The sequence below is a fragment of the Berkeleyomyces rouxiae genome, assembly GCF_048999995.1.
Source record: "Berkeleyomyces rouxiae strain 22BRR77 chromosome Unknown BrBRR77_ptg000004l, whole genome shotgun sequence".
Lineage (NCBI taxonomy): Eukaryota > Fungi > Ascomycota > Sordariomycetes > Microascales > Ceratocystidaceae > Berkeleyomyces > Berkeleyomyces rouxiae.
In genome coordinates this window covers 2031668-2047240 of record NW_027396494.1, presented here as the reverse complement: position 1 = coordinate 2047240, position 15573 = coordinate 2031668, and the positions used below count along the sequence as shown (strand labels likewise).

The window sequence follows — 15573 nt, the reverse complement described above, 5'->3', positions numbered from 1 at the left end:
CCAAAGACACAAGCACCAACTCCTCCTCACTCCTCAACTTCCTCCACTCTCCTCACACCACTACTTTCTCTTCTCCCCACACCTTCTACCCAGGCCTTCGTGCAAAAACCCGTCTTGCGAACAAACTTCAGCAGCACCTCGGTTCCGTTATTCGTATTGAAAAGCGTCGGAAGATCTAGCGACTTAGGACTCAATGCCATGGCCATCTCTTGACGCTCTGCAGAAAATGCGGCGCAGTGCAGCAGCACATGCTCAACGCTCTCGCTTTCATGTTCTTGACAACGGCGGCACCGGTCCGAGTCCGTCTTCTTGATGAGCAGCAGGTAGGGCAACAAGTTGCCTTTACCCACCTTCATCTGGAAGTACGCCGAGGTTAGCCATCTTGGTCCGGAAACCTTAGGCGCCTTAGCACGGAGGACTGGATCACCACCGATGGTACGCAGGTAGTGCGAGCCATGGGAGGGACCAGCGGCGGTGTCTCGCTCAAAAGCCCAGAGAGTCTCCCACTTGTCCATGGTAAACCTCCTAACCCTAGCGAAGACACTGCCCAGTGAGCTGAACTTGCGTTCATCATCACTCTCGAGAGCCTGGCGTGCAACCGCGTCTGCAATCTCGTTCCCCGCTATGCCCATGTGCCCGGGACACCACATCACCGTGACTGGCGACGTGAATGTACCGAGGACGCGGCGGGCCTGCCACGCGAAGTGGCCGTGCTTGCGGAGCCGCGCAATGGCAGCTTGGCTGTCGACAAACACATAGCAGGGGCGAGCTTGCTTTGTTATTTTTCCTGTTTTGGCGAGGAGCGTGAGTGCCTCCACAATGGCGGCGCTCTCGCAGTCTGCAACCTCCACATCTTGCAGTCGATGACTGACTTTCGTTTTGACTTCACCGGTTTTGGTATCGACCACGCACGCTGCAAGTGAGCACCTGGAGCCTTCTTTGGAGCCGTCCGTATACACGGTGACGGCATCGTTCGGAAGTCTTGACAAGAACTGGGCATGCCTGACGGCAGCGTCCTCCTTGGGTCCAGGGTCGACGACGATGGAGATGCGGTCGGTCAGTGGCGGCTGCCAGGGACTATCCCACTCCTGTCGGCGACGTTCTCGTCTCCACATGCCTGCCACCAATGGCTTCAACTCGCGCATAATGCAGCCGAGTCGAGTCTTGACACTCATGTTATGCCCCAGGAGAGGCAGGTCTGAGTCATCGGGGGCAAGCTCGTCCTTGTCGGGTTGGGACGCAACACGGACGGGATGGTTGCGTTGGAGGCGGAGAGTGCGAGCGGCGTAGGCCATGCGTGCTTTGGCGAATCGAATGGAGGGGGGCGGGAGGCCGGCCTCGACTTCGACGGCGCGTGTTGGTGAACCGCGGAATGTACCTAGGATACGGGCGGCAGCTTGGCTTTGTAGTTTCTGGTATACCCTTTGCAGACTGAGCTGGGGTTTTGACGGGTCATACCAGAGAATTGATCCGTAATCGGCGACGGTACCCACACAGGAGATGTAGAGCTGACGGAGTGCCGCGATGGACAGTCCACGCGTGTTCGAAGCGAGCCGAATCAAGCCGCGGAACGCGATCTCAGCCTTTTGGGTCCGTGCCTGGACGTGCTGTTTAAACGAAAGTCTGTTGTCGAAATGGAAACCTAGCCACTTGACCATCTTTTGGGGACGCACAGTGACATCACCTACTCGGACAGTTTGGGAGGCCCACTTTGCAGCATCGGTGTAGTGGATCAGCTCAGTTTTGCTCTCTTCAAACTCAATGCCGTAGTCGCGAGCCTTGGCCCGCAGCTCCGTCACGAGTTCTTCGAGAAGCGCCGCCGAACGCCTCGGGCTTTTGGACGCCACGGTTACGCTGAAGTCGTCTATATACGACAGCTGAAGTTGTGGTGTGTCGCCGGCCACCCGAGCCACTATATGCCGAGCATACAACAGGAAGAGTAGAGGACTGATGGGGGAACCTTGGGGGATGCCGATGTTAACCGGGGTCATCGGAAACGGCTGACCCTCGATGTGCAGGCCGACAGTACGGTCCTGGAGGAACGAAGCAACCCATTTTCGGAACACCAGGGGAAGACCGAGCTCACGTAAGCTGCGCATCAAGCAGGGCTTTGACACGTGGTCGAAAGCGCCCTTGACGTCAAGGAAGAGAGTGCTTGGAACGAGCTTTGTTACGGGTCGTGGACCCGACGTTGGATCATCTTTGGGCTGATCCATGTTGACCCACTTTTTGTGTGATTTGAAGTTGGGTCCACTTTCGGGTTAGGGTTTGTGGACCCACTTTTAGTCGACCAGGGTGCGACCCACTTTTTGTGTCACAGGGGTCGGGACCCACTTTTATGTGCACGGGTGTTGCTCCACTTTTATTGTACAGGGGTCATAGGGCTGGTTGCCCTGGTGGGGCGCACACAACTGGATTGTCGAACGCCTATAAAGCAGAGCCAGTTCCCCCATCTTTAGTTTGGATTTTCTTCTTCCTTTTCTTTCTTTTCTTCCCTATGTTAAAGATAATAAACAGCATTGGACCTAACTATGAGTTTTCTCCGTACTTAGACAACCCGTCACATATTATCTTTAACATCACATTTTTTTTATCTTAGAAGCTTGTGAGGAAGCTTCACTACCCCTTGTTATCTTAGAAGCTTGTTAGGAAGCTTCATGACCCCTTGTTGTCTTAGAAGCTTGTGAGGAAGCTTCATTACCCCTTATGTTCTCTTAGAAGCCTGCCGTGAGATAGCATACTTTAACGATGAACGACAAGTCAGAAGATGTTCTGTCCGGGCTACCCCGCGACTCCCAACAGGAGCAGCCCACCAATACCCCAGGATTAGAGGTATTTACGCCTCAGCAACTCGCAATAGTCCAGATGATACTACAGAACCACGCGAAACTACAAGCCCCGGCTCCTCCCGCGCCTGCACTTGCCCTACCACCTTCACAACCGATGATTAACCACCGCTACAACGCACCGTGGCCAGAGTGGGATGGAAAGCTTTTGTCCTTCCCCAGATATTTTAAACAGTTGAAGGTCCGCGCGCAAATCGCAGCTCACGTCATCGGGTCTTCCCAAGCAATTTGTCTCAGCATTTTCATGAGTATTCACGCTGAGCAACAAGCGAGAGTAGAACAATGGTTCACCGATGGCGCCATACACAATTGGGATTGGAAGAGTTTTCTTCAGCACATCAACGACCAGTTTGAAGACAAGGACGCGATCCAGAAGGCAGGCCAGAAGCTCTGCGCTATACAGATGGGAAGTCACCAGAGTTTTGTGTCTTTCCTACAAGATTTCGAGCACCAAGTTGGCTTATGTGGAGGTTTGGACTGGCCCGACCGCGTTAAGATTTTACACCTGAACTCCGCCATAAACTCGACACTTCAGGTATACCTCACAGTCAAAAACCTCCCCAACGACGACTACCCAAGATGGGTTGAGAAAGTAAAGAGAGTAGCGGGACGAGTGGAAGCGCTACCAGGATATAGTTCCAAGGACCCGTCGAAGACTTTGACGTGGTACAGCCAGACGAAAGCAGAAACAATGTCCGCCAAAGTTGTAACCCCGAGCGTCGTGGACCAGCAACCGCACCCCGATAATGATGAAGAACACGTGACAATGAGTGTCAACGCCTTCCACACGCCGCTCCCGAGCAATGAATGCCAACGCACCCGTCCCGTCAAACCCCGTGCACCTTGGAGATCTGCAGATGAAAAAGAGAAAGCAAAGTCTGGCAACGCCTGTTTCCGTTGCCTTGCCACGGGCCACCGGTCTCTTGACTGCCCGAAGTTTGCCCCGAGTCGTCGACCAGCGAGAATGAACCATGCAATGATTCCAGAAGTTTCAGAGCCGATGGACGAGATTATCGAGAGTGTTCCACACGATGCGGACACAAGAGTAGACCCAGACGAATTTCGGCCCCTGAGTTTAAAGAAGAGAAGACGCAAGAAGAGAACCGGCACCAACATCGTCCATGCTGATGCAGTCAACCACATGCATTCCACACCGTTTTTGATCGAGACTTTCGTCAACAACTTCTTTTATTGTGACGCACTGCTCGACACTGGATGCTTGGTAACATCAGCATTTGACGAAGGTTTAGTCAAGCGACGGGGTCTCCAGCGTATCCCCGTGAAGAGAAGAGAGCTACTACTTGCAGAAAACGACACGAAGAAGAGATGGATTTCAGAAATTGCAGTGTGCGACATTGATATCGACGGTCGCAAAGAGAGAGTCTACGGTTACGTGATACCGAATTTAGCCTACGACATGATCCTGGGAAAGCCCTGGATGGAGAAGAACGACGTCGTGTACTCCGCGAAAGAGCGAATGATTACCTTCAAGGATCAAGGAGACCGACTTATTGTCCGAGAGAAAGGCTGGCGTGAAGCGCACGCTGGCGCCCCCAAAGCAAGCATGGTGATGGCAGCAGTTTTTGCCGCAGAGATTCGACGAGGAAGGAAGAGCAAACAGAAGCTACAAGTGTTTTCGGCCTCCATTCAAGACATCAACAAGGCCCTCGAAGTGAAAGCCCGCCTCACAAGAGAACAGATTTCCGAGAGACTCCCGCAGGAACTCAAGCATTTAGCACCGATTTTCCTAGACGATGGCGAAGGAGATTTACCGCCCAACCGACCAGGCATCGACCACGCTATAAAGATGAAGAAAGACGAACAAGGACGAGACAAAGAGGTCCCATGGGGCCCCCTGTACAACATGTCGAGAGATGAATTATTGGTTCTGCGCAAGACGCTCGCAGACCACTTAGACAAGGGATGGATTCGCGCTAGCAGCTCCCCCGGAGGCGCCCCTGTCCTGTTTGTTCGGAAACCCGGAGGCGGTCTGCGATTCTGCGTGGACTATCGAGCACTGAACGACATAACCGAGAAAGATCGTTACCCGCTGCCGCTAATCAGTGAAACTCTGAGAGCGCTAGCCAAGGCACGCTATTTTACCAAGGTCGATGTCCGCGCCGCGTTTCACAAGATACGAATCACAGAAGGCGACGAATGGAAAACCGCTTTCCGGACCAGGTTCGGCCTATACGAGTGGCTAGTTACGCCCTTTGGACTATCCGGAGCACCCGCCACGTTTCAACGATACATCAACAGCACGCTCCGCGACTATTTGGACGACTTTTGTTCCGCGTACCTTGACGATGTACTAATTTACACCGACGGAAGTCACAAGGACCACATGAGAAAAGTGAACCTTGTGTTGGAGAGATTGGGCGATGCTGGTCTACGTTTAGACCTGAACAAGTGCGAGTTTGCAGTGACCGAGACGAAGTACCTGGGCTTTATCATCCAGGCCGGAGAGGGGATAAAAGTTGATCCCGCTAAAGTGGCTGCAATCCGCGAGTGGCAGCCTCCGACGAATGTGAAAGGCGTCCGCAGTTTTCTTGGCTTTGCGAATTTTTACCGCCAATTTATCCCGTTATTCAGCGAAGTTGCAGCGCCGCTAGTTCGACTTACGAAGAAAGAAGAGCCGTGGAAGTGGAGCAAGACAGAAAATCAAGCCTTTGAGAAGCTGAAGAACGACTTCATGAGAGCCCCCGTGCTAGCAATGTGGGATGAAGAACGGCCTACAATAGTAGAGTGCGACTGCTCAGGATGGGCACTGGGAGGTACGCTGTCGCAGGTCGACGAGACTGGAAGCCTCCGCCCCGTTGCATTTTTCTCAAAGAAGCTGAGCCCCGCCGAAGTCAACTACGAGATCCATGATAAAGAGTTGTTGGCTGTCATAAAGTGTCTTGAAGAATGGAGAGGCGAACTAAAGAGTCTTGGAGCCCCGTTTAAGATTCTTACCGACCACAGGAATCTTCAATATTTCATGACAACGCGCAAGCTATCGGAGAGACAGGTTCGGTGGTCACAGACACTTTCAGAGTATGATTTCCAACTGGAGTTTCGAGCAGGAGTCAAGAACGGAAAGCCCGATGCGTTGAGTCGACGAGAGCAGGACACCCCCCAGGGCGAGGATGATGAGCGACTCAAATCTCGAATCATGAAGCTAGTCAAGGATCACTGGCTTCCCGAAGCAACGACAGTAGCTCTGTCCCCGGCGGAGATCGTTCAGAGAACCGACATTGTCCCCCACGGAGACCAGATATTTTCGCAGCAAGATTTACAGCGCCTGTGGGACGAAGCAAAGACGAAGGACAGCGATTTCCACGAAATGTACAAGGCTCTAGCGACCGCAGAGAGAAGTTTTCCCCCGACACTGACCAAGAAGGTGGCTATATCCATAGCCGAATGTGAATTCGACAACCGAGGCGCCCTTGTATATCGACAGAAGCTTTTTATACCAGACTGGGAGCCCCTACGGACAGCGTTGATTCAGAGTACACATGATTCACACGTTACTGGCCACCCGGGACGAGACGGCACGCTTGCCATCCTATCGCGCGACTTCTTCTGGCCCGGTATTTCAAGAGATGTACGTCGCTTCTGTGCGAACTGCGACGTGTGCGGAAGATCCAAAGTTTGGCGAGAACGGAAGAAAGGACTACTGCGACCACTACCGATACCAGAAAGACCACATTCAGAGCTGGGAATCGATTTCATGACTGAACTGCCGGCACGGAAGCACGGCGACCCGAGATATCTGATGGTGATTGTCGACAGATTGACAGGAGCTGTGACCCTTGAAGCGATGACAACAATGACAGCGACACATTGCGCCGAGAGATTCTTGCAATGTCACTGGAAGTATCACGGCTTCCCACACGCCCTCACGTCAGACAGAGGAACCAACTGGACGAGCGAATTTTGGAGCAGCCTATGTCGTTTAACCAGCATCGAGAGAAGACTATCCACGGGATTCCATCCCCAGACAGACGGAGCCACGGAACGGATGAACCAGGAAGTGTTGGCGTACATGAGAGCGTTCGTTACCTATTCCCAGTACGACTGGCCGGAACTGTTGCCTGCCGCAATGTTAGCCATCAACAACCGCAATACGTCCATGGGGGTGAGCCCGTTTTTCCTCACCCACGGCTACCATGTGGACACGATCGAGCAAGTCCAACCGGAAGAGTCGCCGAAGACACTGGAACAGCAAGACGCCGAGAGATTCGTTGAGAGATTCCGTGAAGGCTGGGAGTTGGCACAAGCCGCCATGGCGTCACGACAGCAAGAAATGGAGAATCAGGCCAACAAGTCACGCAGCAGCCAAGAGCGTTTCGAAGTAGGCGACCTAGTGTGGCTCAAGCTAAAGAACATTTCGACACCCCAGATTTCCAAGAAAATGTCGTGGGTCAACGCCAAATACCGAGTGACGAAAGTCGTATCTCCCCACGTTGTCGAGCTTGATGTGCCTACGAATATCTACCCGAAGTTCCATGTCGACCTGATCAAGAGAGCAGCCGGGAATCCACTCCCCTCCCAAAAGACCGACGACACGCAACCCCCCGCGCTCGAAGAGAACGAATATGGAGAGCCTGAATACTTGGTCGAGCGAATCTTGAGAAGCCGCCGGAGACGCGTAGGAAGAGGCTACCGCAGAGAGGTACTTGTCAAATGGGCAGGGTATGCAGAGCCAGACTGGAGACCGCGAGCCGACTTTGAGGAGACGGAAGCACTGGAGACTTTCGAAGCCGAGTTTGGAGATGAGGATGACGTTGGAGAGCCACAGACTGGCGCTATGACGGGCCCCCGCACACGGATGAGAGGAGGGGGGTAATGTTACGGGTCGTGGACCCGACGTTGGATCATCTTTGGGCTGATCCATGTTGACCCACTTTTTGTGTGATTTGAAGTTGGGTCCACTTTCGGGTTAGGGTTTGTGGACCCACTTTTAGTCGACCAGGGTGCGACCCACTTTTTGTGTCACAGGGGTCGGGACCCACTTTTATGTGCACGGGTGTTGCTCCACTTTTATTGTACAGGGGTCATAGGGCTGGTTGCCCTGGTGGGGCGCACACAACTGGATTGTCGAACGCCTATAAAGCAGAGCCAGTTCCCCCATCTTTAGTTTGGATTTTCTTCTTCCTTTTCTTTCTTTTCTTCCCTATGTTAAAGATAATAAACAGCATTGGACCTAACTATGAGTTTTCTCCGTACTTAGACAACCCGTCACAAGCTTCATCTCCTTGACCTTCTGCAGGTGGCTGACGTATACGAGAGCGGCGTCCATGGCTGAACGCTGTTTGCGGCCTCCCAGTTGAGTGTCGTCTAGAAGCGAGCTGTCATGGCAATTAGCGAGGTACCCTAAGCGGGTCGCAAAGACTTTCTCGAGCACTTTGCCTAGACAGTTGAGCAGTGAGATGATGCGGTAGGACTTTACGACTGAATAATCAGCCTTTCCGTCTTTCGCGAGCACAATCCCAGTAGCTTGCTTCCAGAGTGTGGGGTGTATTCCGAGGCGAGACAGGGCTTTGTAGACGGAGAGAAAGGGCGCGGGATGGGCCTCAAAGGCGATCTGGATGATCTTGGCGTTCATGCCGTCGGGCCCGGGGGCCTTCTTGGCGTTGGCGGACATGATTGCCTCCTTGATCTCGTGGTCTGTAAGGTCAGGCCAGGGGTATATGCTTCGGTCGGTGTCGTTCGGGGGGGTGTCGTGGGGGGTGTCGTGATGGGGGTCGTGATGGGGGTCGTGTGTATCGGCAACGTCAGGTCGGGGGTCGACACCTGCGCTAGACGTAGCACCCAGTAGCGTCAGGAAAGCCTTTTCCTTCTCCTCGGGGGTATTGGCTAACCCGTCTGGCCCCTGGATGGGGGGGAAGTAACTCGCCGTAGCTGGCTTGGTGTATTTCCAGGCTGTGTAGACCTTTTCGTTGTCAGCGTCAGAAAGAAAGGTAGTCCAGTGAGTAGACTTAGCATCTTCGACAGCATGGGTGTACTTGTTGCGAATCGAATGAAACTCAACCAGCGACAGCCTGCCTCGTCTGTATCTTCTCTCTGCGCGCGATGCGGCCTGACGTTGTGATTGTAGCTCGGGCGTCCACCATGGCTTTGCGCGGGCACTGTGCCTCTTCACTGACATGCACCTCTGACAAGCAGATTGCAGGGCCTCGGAAAGCAGTCGCGCCATTGCGTCACCGTCTGCAGAAATCTCTGCCAGGGACAGCTGAAGCTCAAGGTCGGCCTGGCCAGCCAGCCATTCCTTGCGAAACAGCGACCAGTCGGCCGTCTTGGTGTTGAACGCCGGGTTACGTGTTAGGGTTTTGGGTGTGGTGGTGCTGACGTAATCAAAACTGATGGCCCGGTGATCGGAGCCCGTCTCCTGAAGATACCTCCAGTTCGTAAACAGGCCCGGTCGAGACCGCAGGGAAAATGCGAGGTCGATCACCGAGGTCGTGCTGCTGTTGACGTATGTGCCGCCGTTGCGTTCAACGTAGTCGTCGTCGACAATCAGGGTGGCATTCTGCGACATCAGCCAGTTAGCAAAAGAGTCAGCTCGTGGTTCGTGGGGATGCTCTCGCTGGGAATTCCACCAATGGTGATGGAGATTGAAGTCGCCGAGAAGCAAAGTACTGGTGTCAATATTGCGCGATAAAAGATTGGTGCGCTCAATGGTATAGGGGCGGGGTTGGGTCTCGGGGACAGGCTGCACAGTCAGCTGGCGTTCGTTGTAGACATTGAGAAGCGAAAACGGCTCCGACGCAAGGATGCGCAGGGTCTGAATATCACTCTCAGCATCGCCAAACTCGAACAGCACAGAAAACGGCAGGCCTTGGCGGACGTAGGTCAAGACCCGCGGGCGCAAAGGCATAGCCTCGAGATTCCTAACATTAAACGGCACAACCAGGGTGAAGCCCGGCTGCGTCAATGTTCTATACCCAGCTTTGAGTTTTATGGTGTAAGGCTCCTGGATGCAGACAATGTCCGCCTTTCCGGTTGCAGCAGCCTCAAGTATTGTCTCATGAACAGCCTTCATTTTGTGCACGTTGTGCTGAAGGATGCGTAGACGTTGTCCGGCCGTAGGGCCCTCTTTCATAGGCGAGGGGGGCCGTCTGTCGTAGATTTGCGGTCAACGTAGGGCACTGCTGGGACAATAGCGCCGCCGACGTTGACGTTTTTGCCGACACACTTGTCGTAGTCAGCCTGGGTCAGGGCCTCGACGACCACCGAGCCAGCCTGCTTACCCTTGGCAGGGACCACAAGCCAGCGCAGCGAGTCGGAGATCTTGACGCCGTTGAAGTCCGCCATGTCCTTGGGCAGCTCCTTGAGACTGTCGAAACCGTCTTCAATCGGCACACCGTGGATGACAAAGCAGAGCTTTGACGACTTGTGTGTTCTGGAGCCGGGAGATGTGGCGCGCGTGAACTCGCAGGCGCCAAAGCAGGACAGCTCCTTGACCACGCGCTGCAGATTGGAGGTCATCAATTTGACGGCCTCACTGTCCACAGCGTGCAGCAAGATGTTGCCCGCCTTGGTGCGCTGGACCGCAGACACTGCAGTCTTGCCAAGAAGGCGGTTCACCGCGTCGCGCACGCGTCGCTGGGGCAGCGCGCTGGCTCTCGACTCGGGTGTGGTGACAATAACGACGGCCGTTTTCTCGCGAGGGGCAGTCGTGGTGGTCGTGGTGGTGGTCGTGTTGGGGGCGGGGGTCGTGGTTTTGTCGGCAGCCTTCTTCTGGGCGCGCTTGGCGACTACGGTCCACGTGTCGGGGGACTCAGTGGGCGCGTCGGCATCAGCCATAGCTGTGTCCGGGGCGGGAGGCGCGGCGGCGTCATCGGTGGTAGTAGTGGCGGTCGAGGTGGTGGTCGAGGTAGTGGTGTCGGGTGTGCTGGACTGGTCGCCAGCGGTGTCGATGACCATAGCATCAGCCTGGTCAGTGGCGGCGGTTGCGGCGGTTACGGCGGTCGCAGCATTTTTTTTGGCCTTTTTGCCGCGGCGTCTGCGCTTATTGGCCTTAGGCGCAGGGGTGGCGTTTTTTTTGCTGGCACGGGGCTCACTGCCCAGGACAGAAGGCGCGGCTGGCACCTCAGGTGTCTGCGTCGCAGCCTCGCTGTACGCGGCCACGGCTGCAGCCTCGTGTGCTGGCTTGGGGCGGGCAGCCTTTGAGACTTCCATCTCAACCAGCGTCTTGTGGTCGTGGCGCGACATTACGACGAGCCTATTACGGATAGGGCCCGAAGAAAGGATTAGGGTTCCGGGTACAGCCAACGACTCGGGACAATGATAGGTTCCTGAGGTGGACAGTCGGGCCTGTGGAGGAAGACGTCAGTTAGACAGAGTGCTAAGACGTATGGTCGGTTGAGATGAAGAGGCAACACACAACTTAGATGGCTATTCTGAGAATAGAGCGGCACAAAGAGGAAGGAGGAGGAACAATCACACACTTCAAAGAAGAAGAAAGGTTGAACTGCAAAGAAAGCAAGAACAGAATGGTATAAAGAAGAAGAAGAAGGTAAGCAAGTGCATGTGATTGTTAAGCTTGGAGAACAAGAGTAAACCTGATCAACTCAGGGCAGGAGACGACGATATTTATGTTGTCGGCGCTCCTGACAAAACTCTGTCTTCCCAAGCTAGAAACAATCAACATCTAACTACGAACAAAAGATAAGTCTCGTGTAAACAAGACGTAACAGGTTCGTAACAATCGAACCAGATAACAACCCCCACCTAAGCACGCAATGGCAATTGCAACAAGAAAACTCCGCAGCAGCAGAACAACGTCTATCAGAGCACCCGTGCTCAGCACATCCCACGACAACCTCATATCCGTTGATCAACTCACGATCTACACAGACCAACCTGTGCCATAAGCGCATCTTCATAGGTCGCCGACCTTCGGCGTTGTGGAAAAGAAGAGTGGGGTAGGTCTCATGCATAACCCTTAGCATGAGCAGTGTCAGGATAGCTATTCATGACAGTAGCCCCCCTTTTTATGACTGATTTCCACAGCAGTACTAAGATCGTCTGGCGTTAGGCATCCTCTTGTAGAATTCTGCAACCTTCTCAGGTGCATTGGCTAAATGGTCCAGAGGTTCCCAGGAGGGTCCATCATGTTCATAGCCCTCCCAAACTACTTGATATTGCAGAGGGCCACGCGAAGACACGCCTATAATTTCCTTGACCACAAATTCTTCCTCGCCATCTACTATGACGGGAGGAGGAGGAGGGTTTTTCTGGCCAGGAAGAGGATCCGACGCACATGGTTCCAGCAGACAAACGTGGAAGACGGGATGAACCTTCATAGTGGCAGGGAGTGCCAACTCGTAGGCATGCGAAGACACCTTCCGTAGAATCTTAAATGGGCCAAGCTTCTTGAAGTCCAACTTCTTTGAAGGACGAGTAGTTCGAATATTTCTACTCAAAAGCCACACTAAGTCCCCTTCTCGAAGGAGAGGGGCGGAAGATTTGTGTCGATTCGCGTACTCGGTCATCCGCTCACGGCTCCACGTAATTTCAGTCTTTAAAAACTGACAAATGTTGTCAAGCTCTTTAACAAAGTTCCGCAACGGGCCTTTTTCCACAGAGACTGGGAGCGACTCACGCCCACTTCTGGGGTGAAACCCGTGGTTCGCAAAGAAGGGCGTCAGCATAGTAGAACTGGACTCGGAGTCATTGTAAGAGAACTCCGCCAAGGGCAAAAGATCAGCCCAATTGTCCTGTCTATAGTTGGTGTAACCCCGCAGGTATTGCTCCAAAATAGAGTTCACACGCTCAGTCTGACCATCGGTCTGAGGGTGGAACGCAGTACTCAGATTTTGCTTTATGCCCAACAGTTTGGCTAAAGCCTTGGAAAAAGCCGACGTAAACAGACTACCCCTGTCGGACACAATGTCCAATGGCAGACCGTGGAGCCTATACACTGCTGACAAATAGAGCTTAGCAAAACCTGCAGCATCCAGCGAGGAATCGCAAGGTATAAAGTGAGCCATTTTGCTAAGCCTATCGACGACAACGAGAATCATGTCAAAAGAATTGGAGACCGGCAAGCCGGTGATAAAATCAAGGGACACAGATGTCCACCGAGCTTGCGGAATGGTCAGAGGTTTCAGTAGACCGTAGGGACTATGTCGCGCGGACTTGATCCGTTGGCAGACCTCACAATTTCGGATGTACCGGATGACATCACGACGCATCCCGGGCCACCAGTATTCCCGAACAAGAAGTTCAAAAGTGTTCTTTTGTCCAGGGTGTCCGCTAGGCATAATATCATGACAATTCTTCAATGCACGAACTCGTAGATCCTCGTTCGGCAAATATAGAAGGTCGTTGACAAACAAAAGACCGTCATTGTCAAGCCTGCAGACACTGAGGTCCACATCTGGAGGTTTGGTCGACTGGCCTCGAAGAGCAGAAATAACATCAAGAGCCCACTTGTCCGTGGATAGCGCGATTTTTACCTCGTCTACCAAAGACATGGTACCAATAAAATTTTCAGGGGGAATAATAGGAGCACACAGCTCTTTATCCTCCTCAGAAGAAGAAGAAACGAGGTCTTCGTAGCGTCTGGTCAGGGCATCAGCTCTAGAATTCAAGGAGCCAGGCCTATAAGTGATGACATAACGGTACTCGCTCAGTTCCATAGCCCACCTCGCTTGCCGTCTGTTCATGGCCGGAATTTGCTTAAGAACGGCTAAATTCCGATGGTCCGTCAATACCAGAACAGGTTTTTCCAGACTTTCAACCATGAATCGCCACGACTTTAGAGACTCCACAATGGCTAACAACTCCTTGTCACCTACGCCGTAGTTACACTGGGCAGGATTCATTTTTTGAGAGAAATAGGCCACGGGGTGTAGTAGAAGCCCCTTGTCAGTCGGGTGGTATTGAGACATGACGGCAGATATTACACGGTCAGACGCGTCTGTTTCAATAACAGTGTCCAACAGGTAATCAAAGTGCTTGAGGATAGGTTCAGAGCAGAAAAGGTCCTTCAGGGTGTGAAATGCTGCCTCACATTCAGAGGACCAGACAAAAGATTGCGTCTTTTTAGTCAACTCGAAGAGGGGTGTGCAGATTCTAGAGAAGTCACGGATGAACCTCCTATAGAAATTGGCAAAACCCAAAAAGGACTGGACTCCCTTAACAGTTCGGGGAGCCTCCCACTCACGGACAGCCGCAACTTTAGCGGGGTCCATCTTCAGAGCATCGGCTGAAATAACAAAGCCAACAAAGGTAGTTTCAGTCTTGTCGAATTCGCATTTTTCACCCTTGACAAACAGACTGGCCTGCGCTAATTTTAGCAGGACTTTGCGCACATGAACATCATGTTCCTCTTGGTTCAGAGAGAACACCAGGATATCATCCAAGTAACAGACACAGAATATGTCCAAATACTCCGACAAGACCTCGCTGACATATTTCTGACACGTGGCAGGAGCATTGGTGAGCCCAAACGGCATCACATTGTACTCAAAAATGCCATATCGAGTTCTGAAAGCTGTCTTGTATTCATCACCTTTCTTGATGCGAATCAAGTGGTACGCAGCTCTCAGATCCAGCTTTGTAAAAATGTTTCCCGTAGCCGCCGTGCGCAGTGATTCATTGATCCGAGGCAGAGGAGTTACGTCTTTGATGGTGATATCATTGACGGCTCGGAAATCAACACAGAATCGTAAACTGCCTGGCTTCCTAGCAAAAAGAATCGGGGAAGCCAGCGGCGAAGAGGAAGAGGAAATAAAGCCTTTAGCAAGCATGCCATCTAGATATTTTTTGACAGCCTGCAACTCGAGTGGAGTCATATCGTACAGCGGGGCCTTGGGGTATTTCGCATCGGGAACGAAGTTAATCGCATGATCAATGTCCCGGTGAGGTGGTAGTTGATCAGCACCTTCTCGAGAGAACAGAGGAAGTAGGTCATGGTATTTCTTCGGGATGCGTTCAAGGAGCCGTGCATGCTCTTGTTCCGGAGTTAGGTCCTCCTGATTGAGATAATCCAGGACTTCCTGAGCGGTGACACGATAAATCTGTAGTTTCTCAGCTTTGGCAAAGCGATGCAAAGCCTGAGACGACACCGTCACACAGGAACAAGACACAGCTGACGATTGTGCAATAAAAGAAGGAAGGGGTGAAGTGGCTGAAGCAGGAGCAGATCCCTCAATCTGACTGCCAGCGGTAGAAGCAATATTTTTGTCGTTTTTTGTATAAGAAAAATCAAACGAAGCGCCAGAATCAGTAGAAGCAGTCGAAACAGAAGAAGAAGAAGAAGAAGAATCAGAAGCTGCCACAGCATTGCCATCGGCGGTAGAAGTAACCGATATCTTGAGCGTATTGGAAGGCCAAGAAATTTCCGGGTTATGGGCGTCGAGCCAGCATTTCCCCAGGATGATGTGGTAGCCCCCAAGCTTCGTGATTTGAAAAACCAAAGTTTCTGAATAATTAGGAAAAGAGAGGGACAAAGGAACTTGGTGGGTCACTTTACCCGCAGCAGTTTCACTACCATCAACAACATGGAGCGACTCGGCTCTGGCCTTGAGAACAGTAGGAATCTGATGCCTTGCTATAAATTCAGAATCCACAAAACAAGTTGTTGATCCCGAATCCACCATAGCGTAGGCCTCAATGGAATTATTCACTGTCACAGGAATAACCAGAGGGGGAGAGTTACCATAATCGATAGCATTATCAAGAGAACAAGTGCTGATTCTCAAGAGACCCTCATCAGCAGCGTCAGGGCTAG

The 15573-nt window shown here is 52.6% G+C and overlaps 5 protein-coding genes across 5 annotated transcripts; 1 reads left to right on the top strand and 4 right to left on the bottom strand.

Moving 5' to 3' along the window:
- Positions 1 to 26: 26 nt before the first annotated feature.
- On the bottom strand, positions 27 to 2216 carry BROUX77_004785 (uncharacterized protein; the record flags this gene model as incomplete). The annotated part of the gene is made up of 1 exon (XM_073749585.1): positions 27 to 2216. The coding sequence occupies one exon, from the start codon at positions 2214 to 2216 to the stop codon at positions 27 to 29; it is 2190 nt and encodes a 729-aa protein (XP_073605242.1).
- A 532-nt stretch (positions 2217 to 2748) lies between these two features.
- Positions 2749 to 7677, top strand: BROUX77_004784 (uncharacterized protein; the record flags this gene model as incomplete). The annotated part of the gene is made up of 2 exons (XM_073749584.1): positions 2749 to 6432; positions 6829 to 7677. The coding sequence occupies 2 exons, from the start codon at positions 2749 to 2751 to the stop codon at positions 7675 to 7677; spliced, it is 4533 nt and encodes a 1510-aa protein (XP_073605241.1).
- A 357-nt stretch (positions 7678 to 8034) lies between these two features.
- Positions 8035 to 9873, bottom strand: BROUX77_004783 (uncharacterized protein; the record flags this gene model as incomplete). The annotated part of the gene is made up of 1 exon (XM_073749583.1): positions 8035 to 9873. One exon carries the CDS (start codon positions 9871 to 9873, stop codon positions 8035 to 8037), a length of 1839 nt encoding a protein of 612 aa, XP_073605240.1.
- A 56-nt stretch (positions 9874 to 9929) lies between these two features.
- Positions 9930 to 11045, bottom strand: BROUX77_004782 (uncharacterized protein; the record flags this gene model as incomplete). The annotated part of the gene is made up of 1 exon (XM_073749582.1): positions 9930 to 11045. One exon carries the CDS (start codon positions 11043 to 11045, stop codon positions 9930 to 9932), a length of 1116 nt encoding a protein of 371 aa, XP_073605239.1.
- An 806-nt stretch (positions 11046 to 11851) lies between these two features.
- On the bottom strand, positions 11852 to 15442 carry BROUX77_004781 (uncharacterized protein; the record flags this gene model as incomplete). The annotated part of the gene is made up of 1 exon (XM_073749581.1): positions 11852 to 15442. One exon carries the CDS (start codon positions 15440 to 15442, stop codon positions 11852 to 11854), a length of 3591 nt encoding a protein of 1196 aa, XP_073605238.1.
- Between the last annotated feature and the right edge of the window lie 131 nt (positions 15443 to 15573).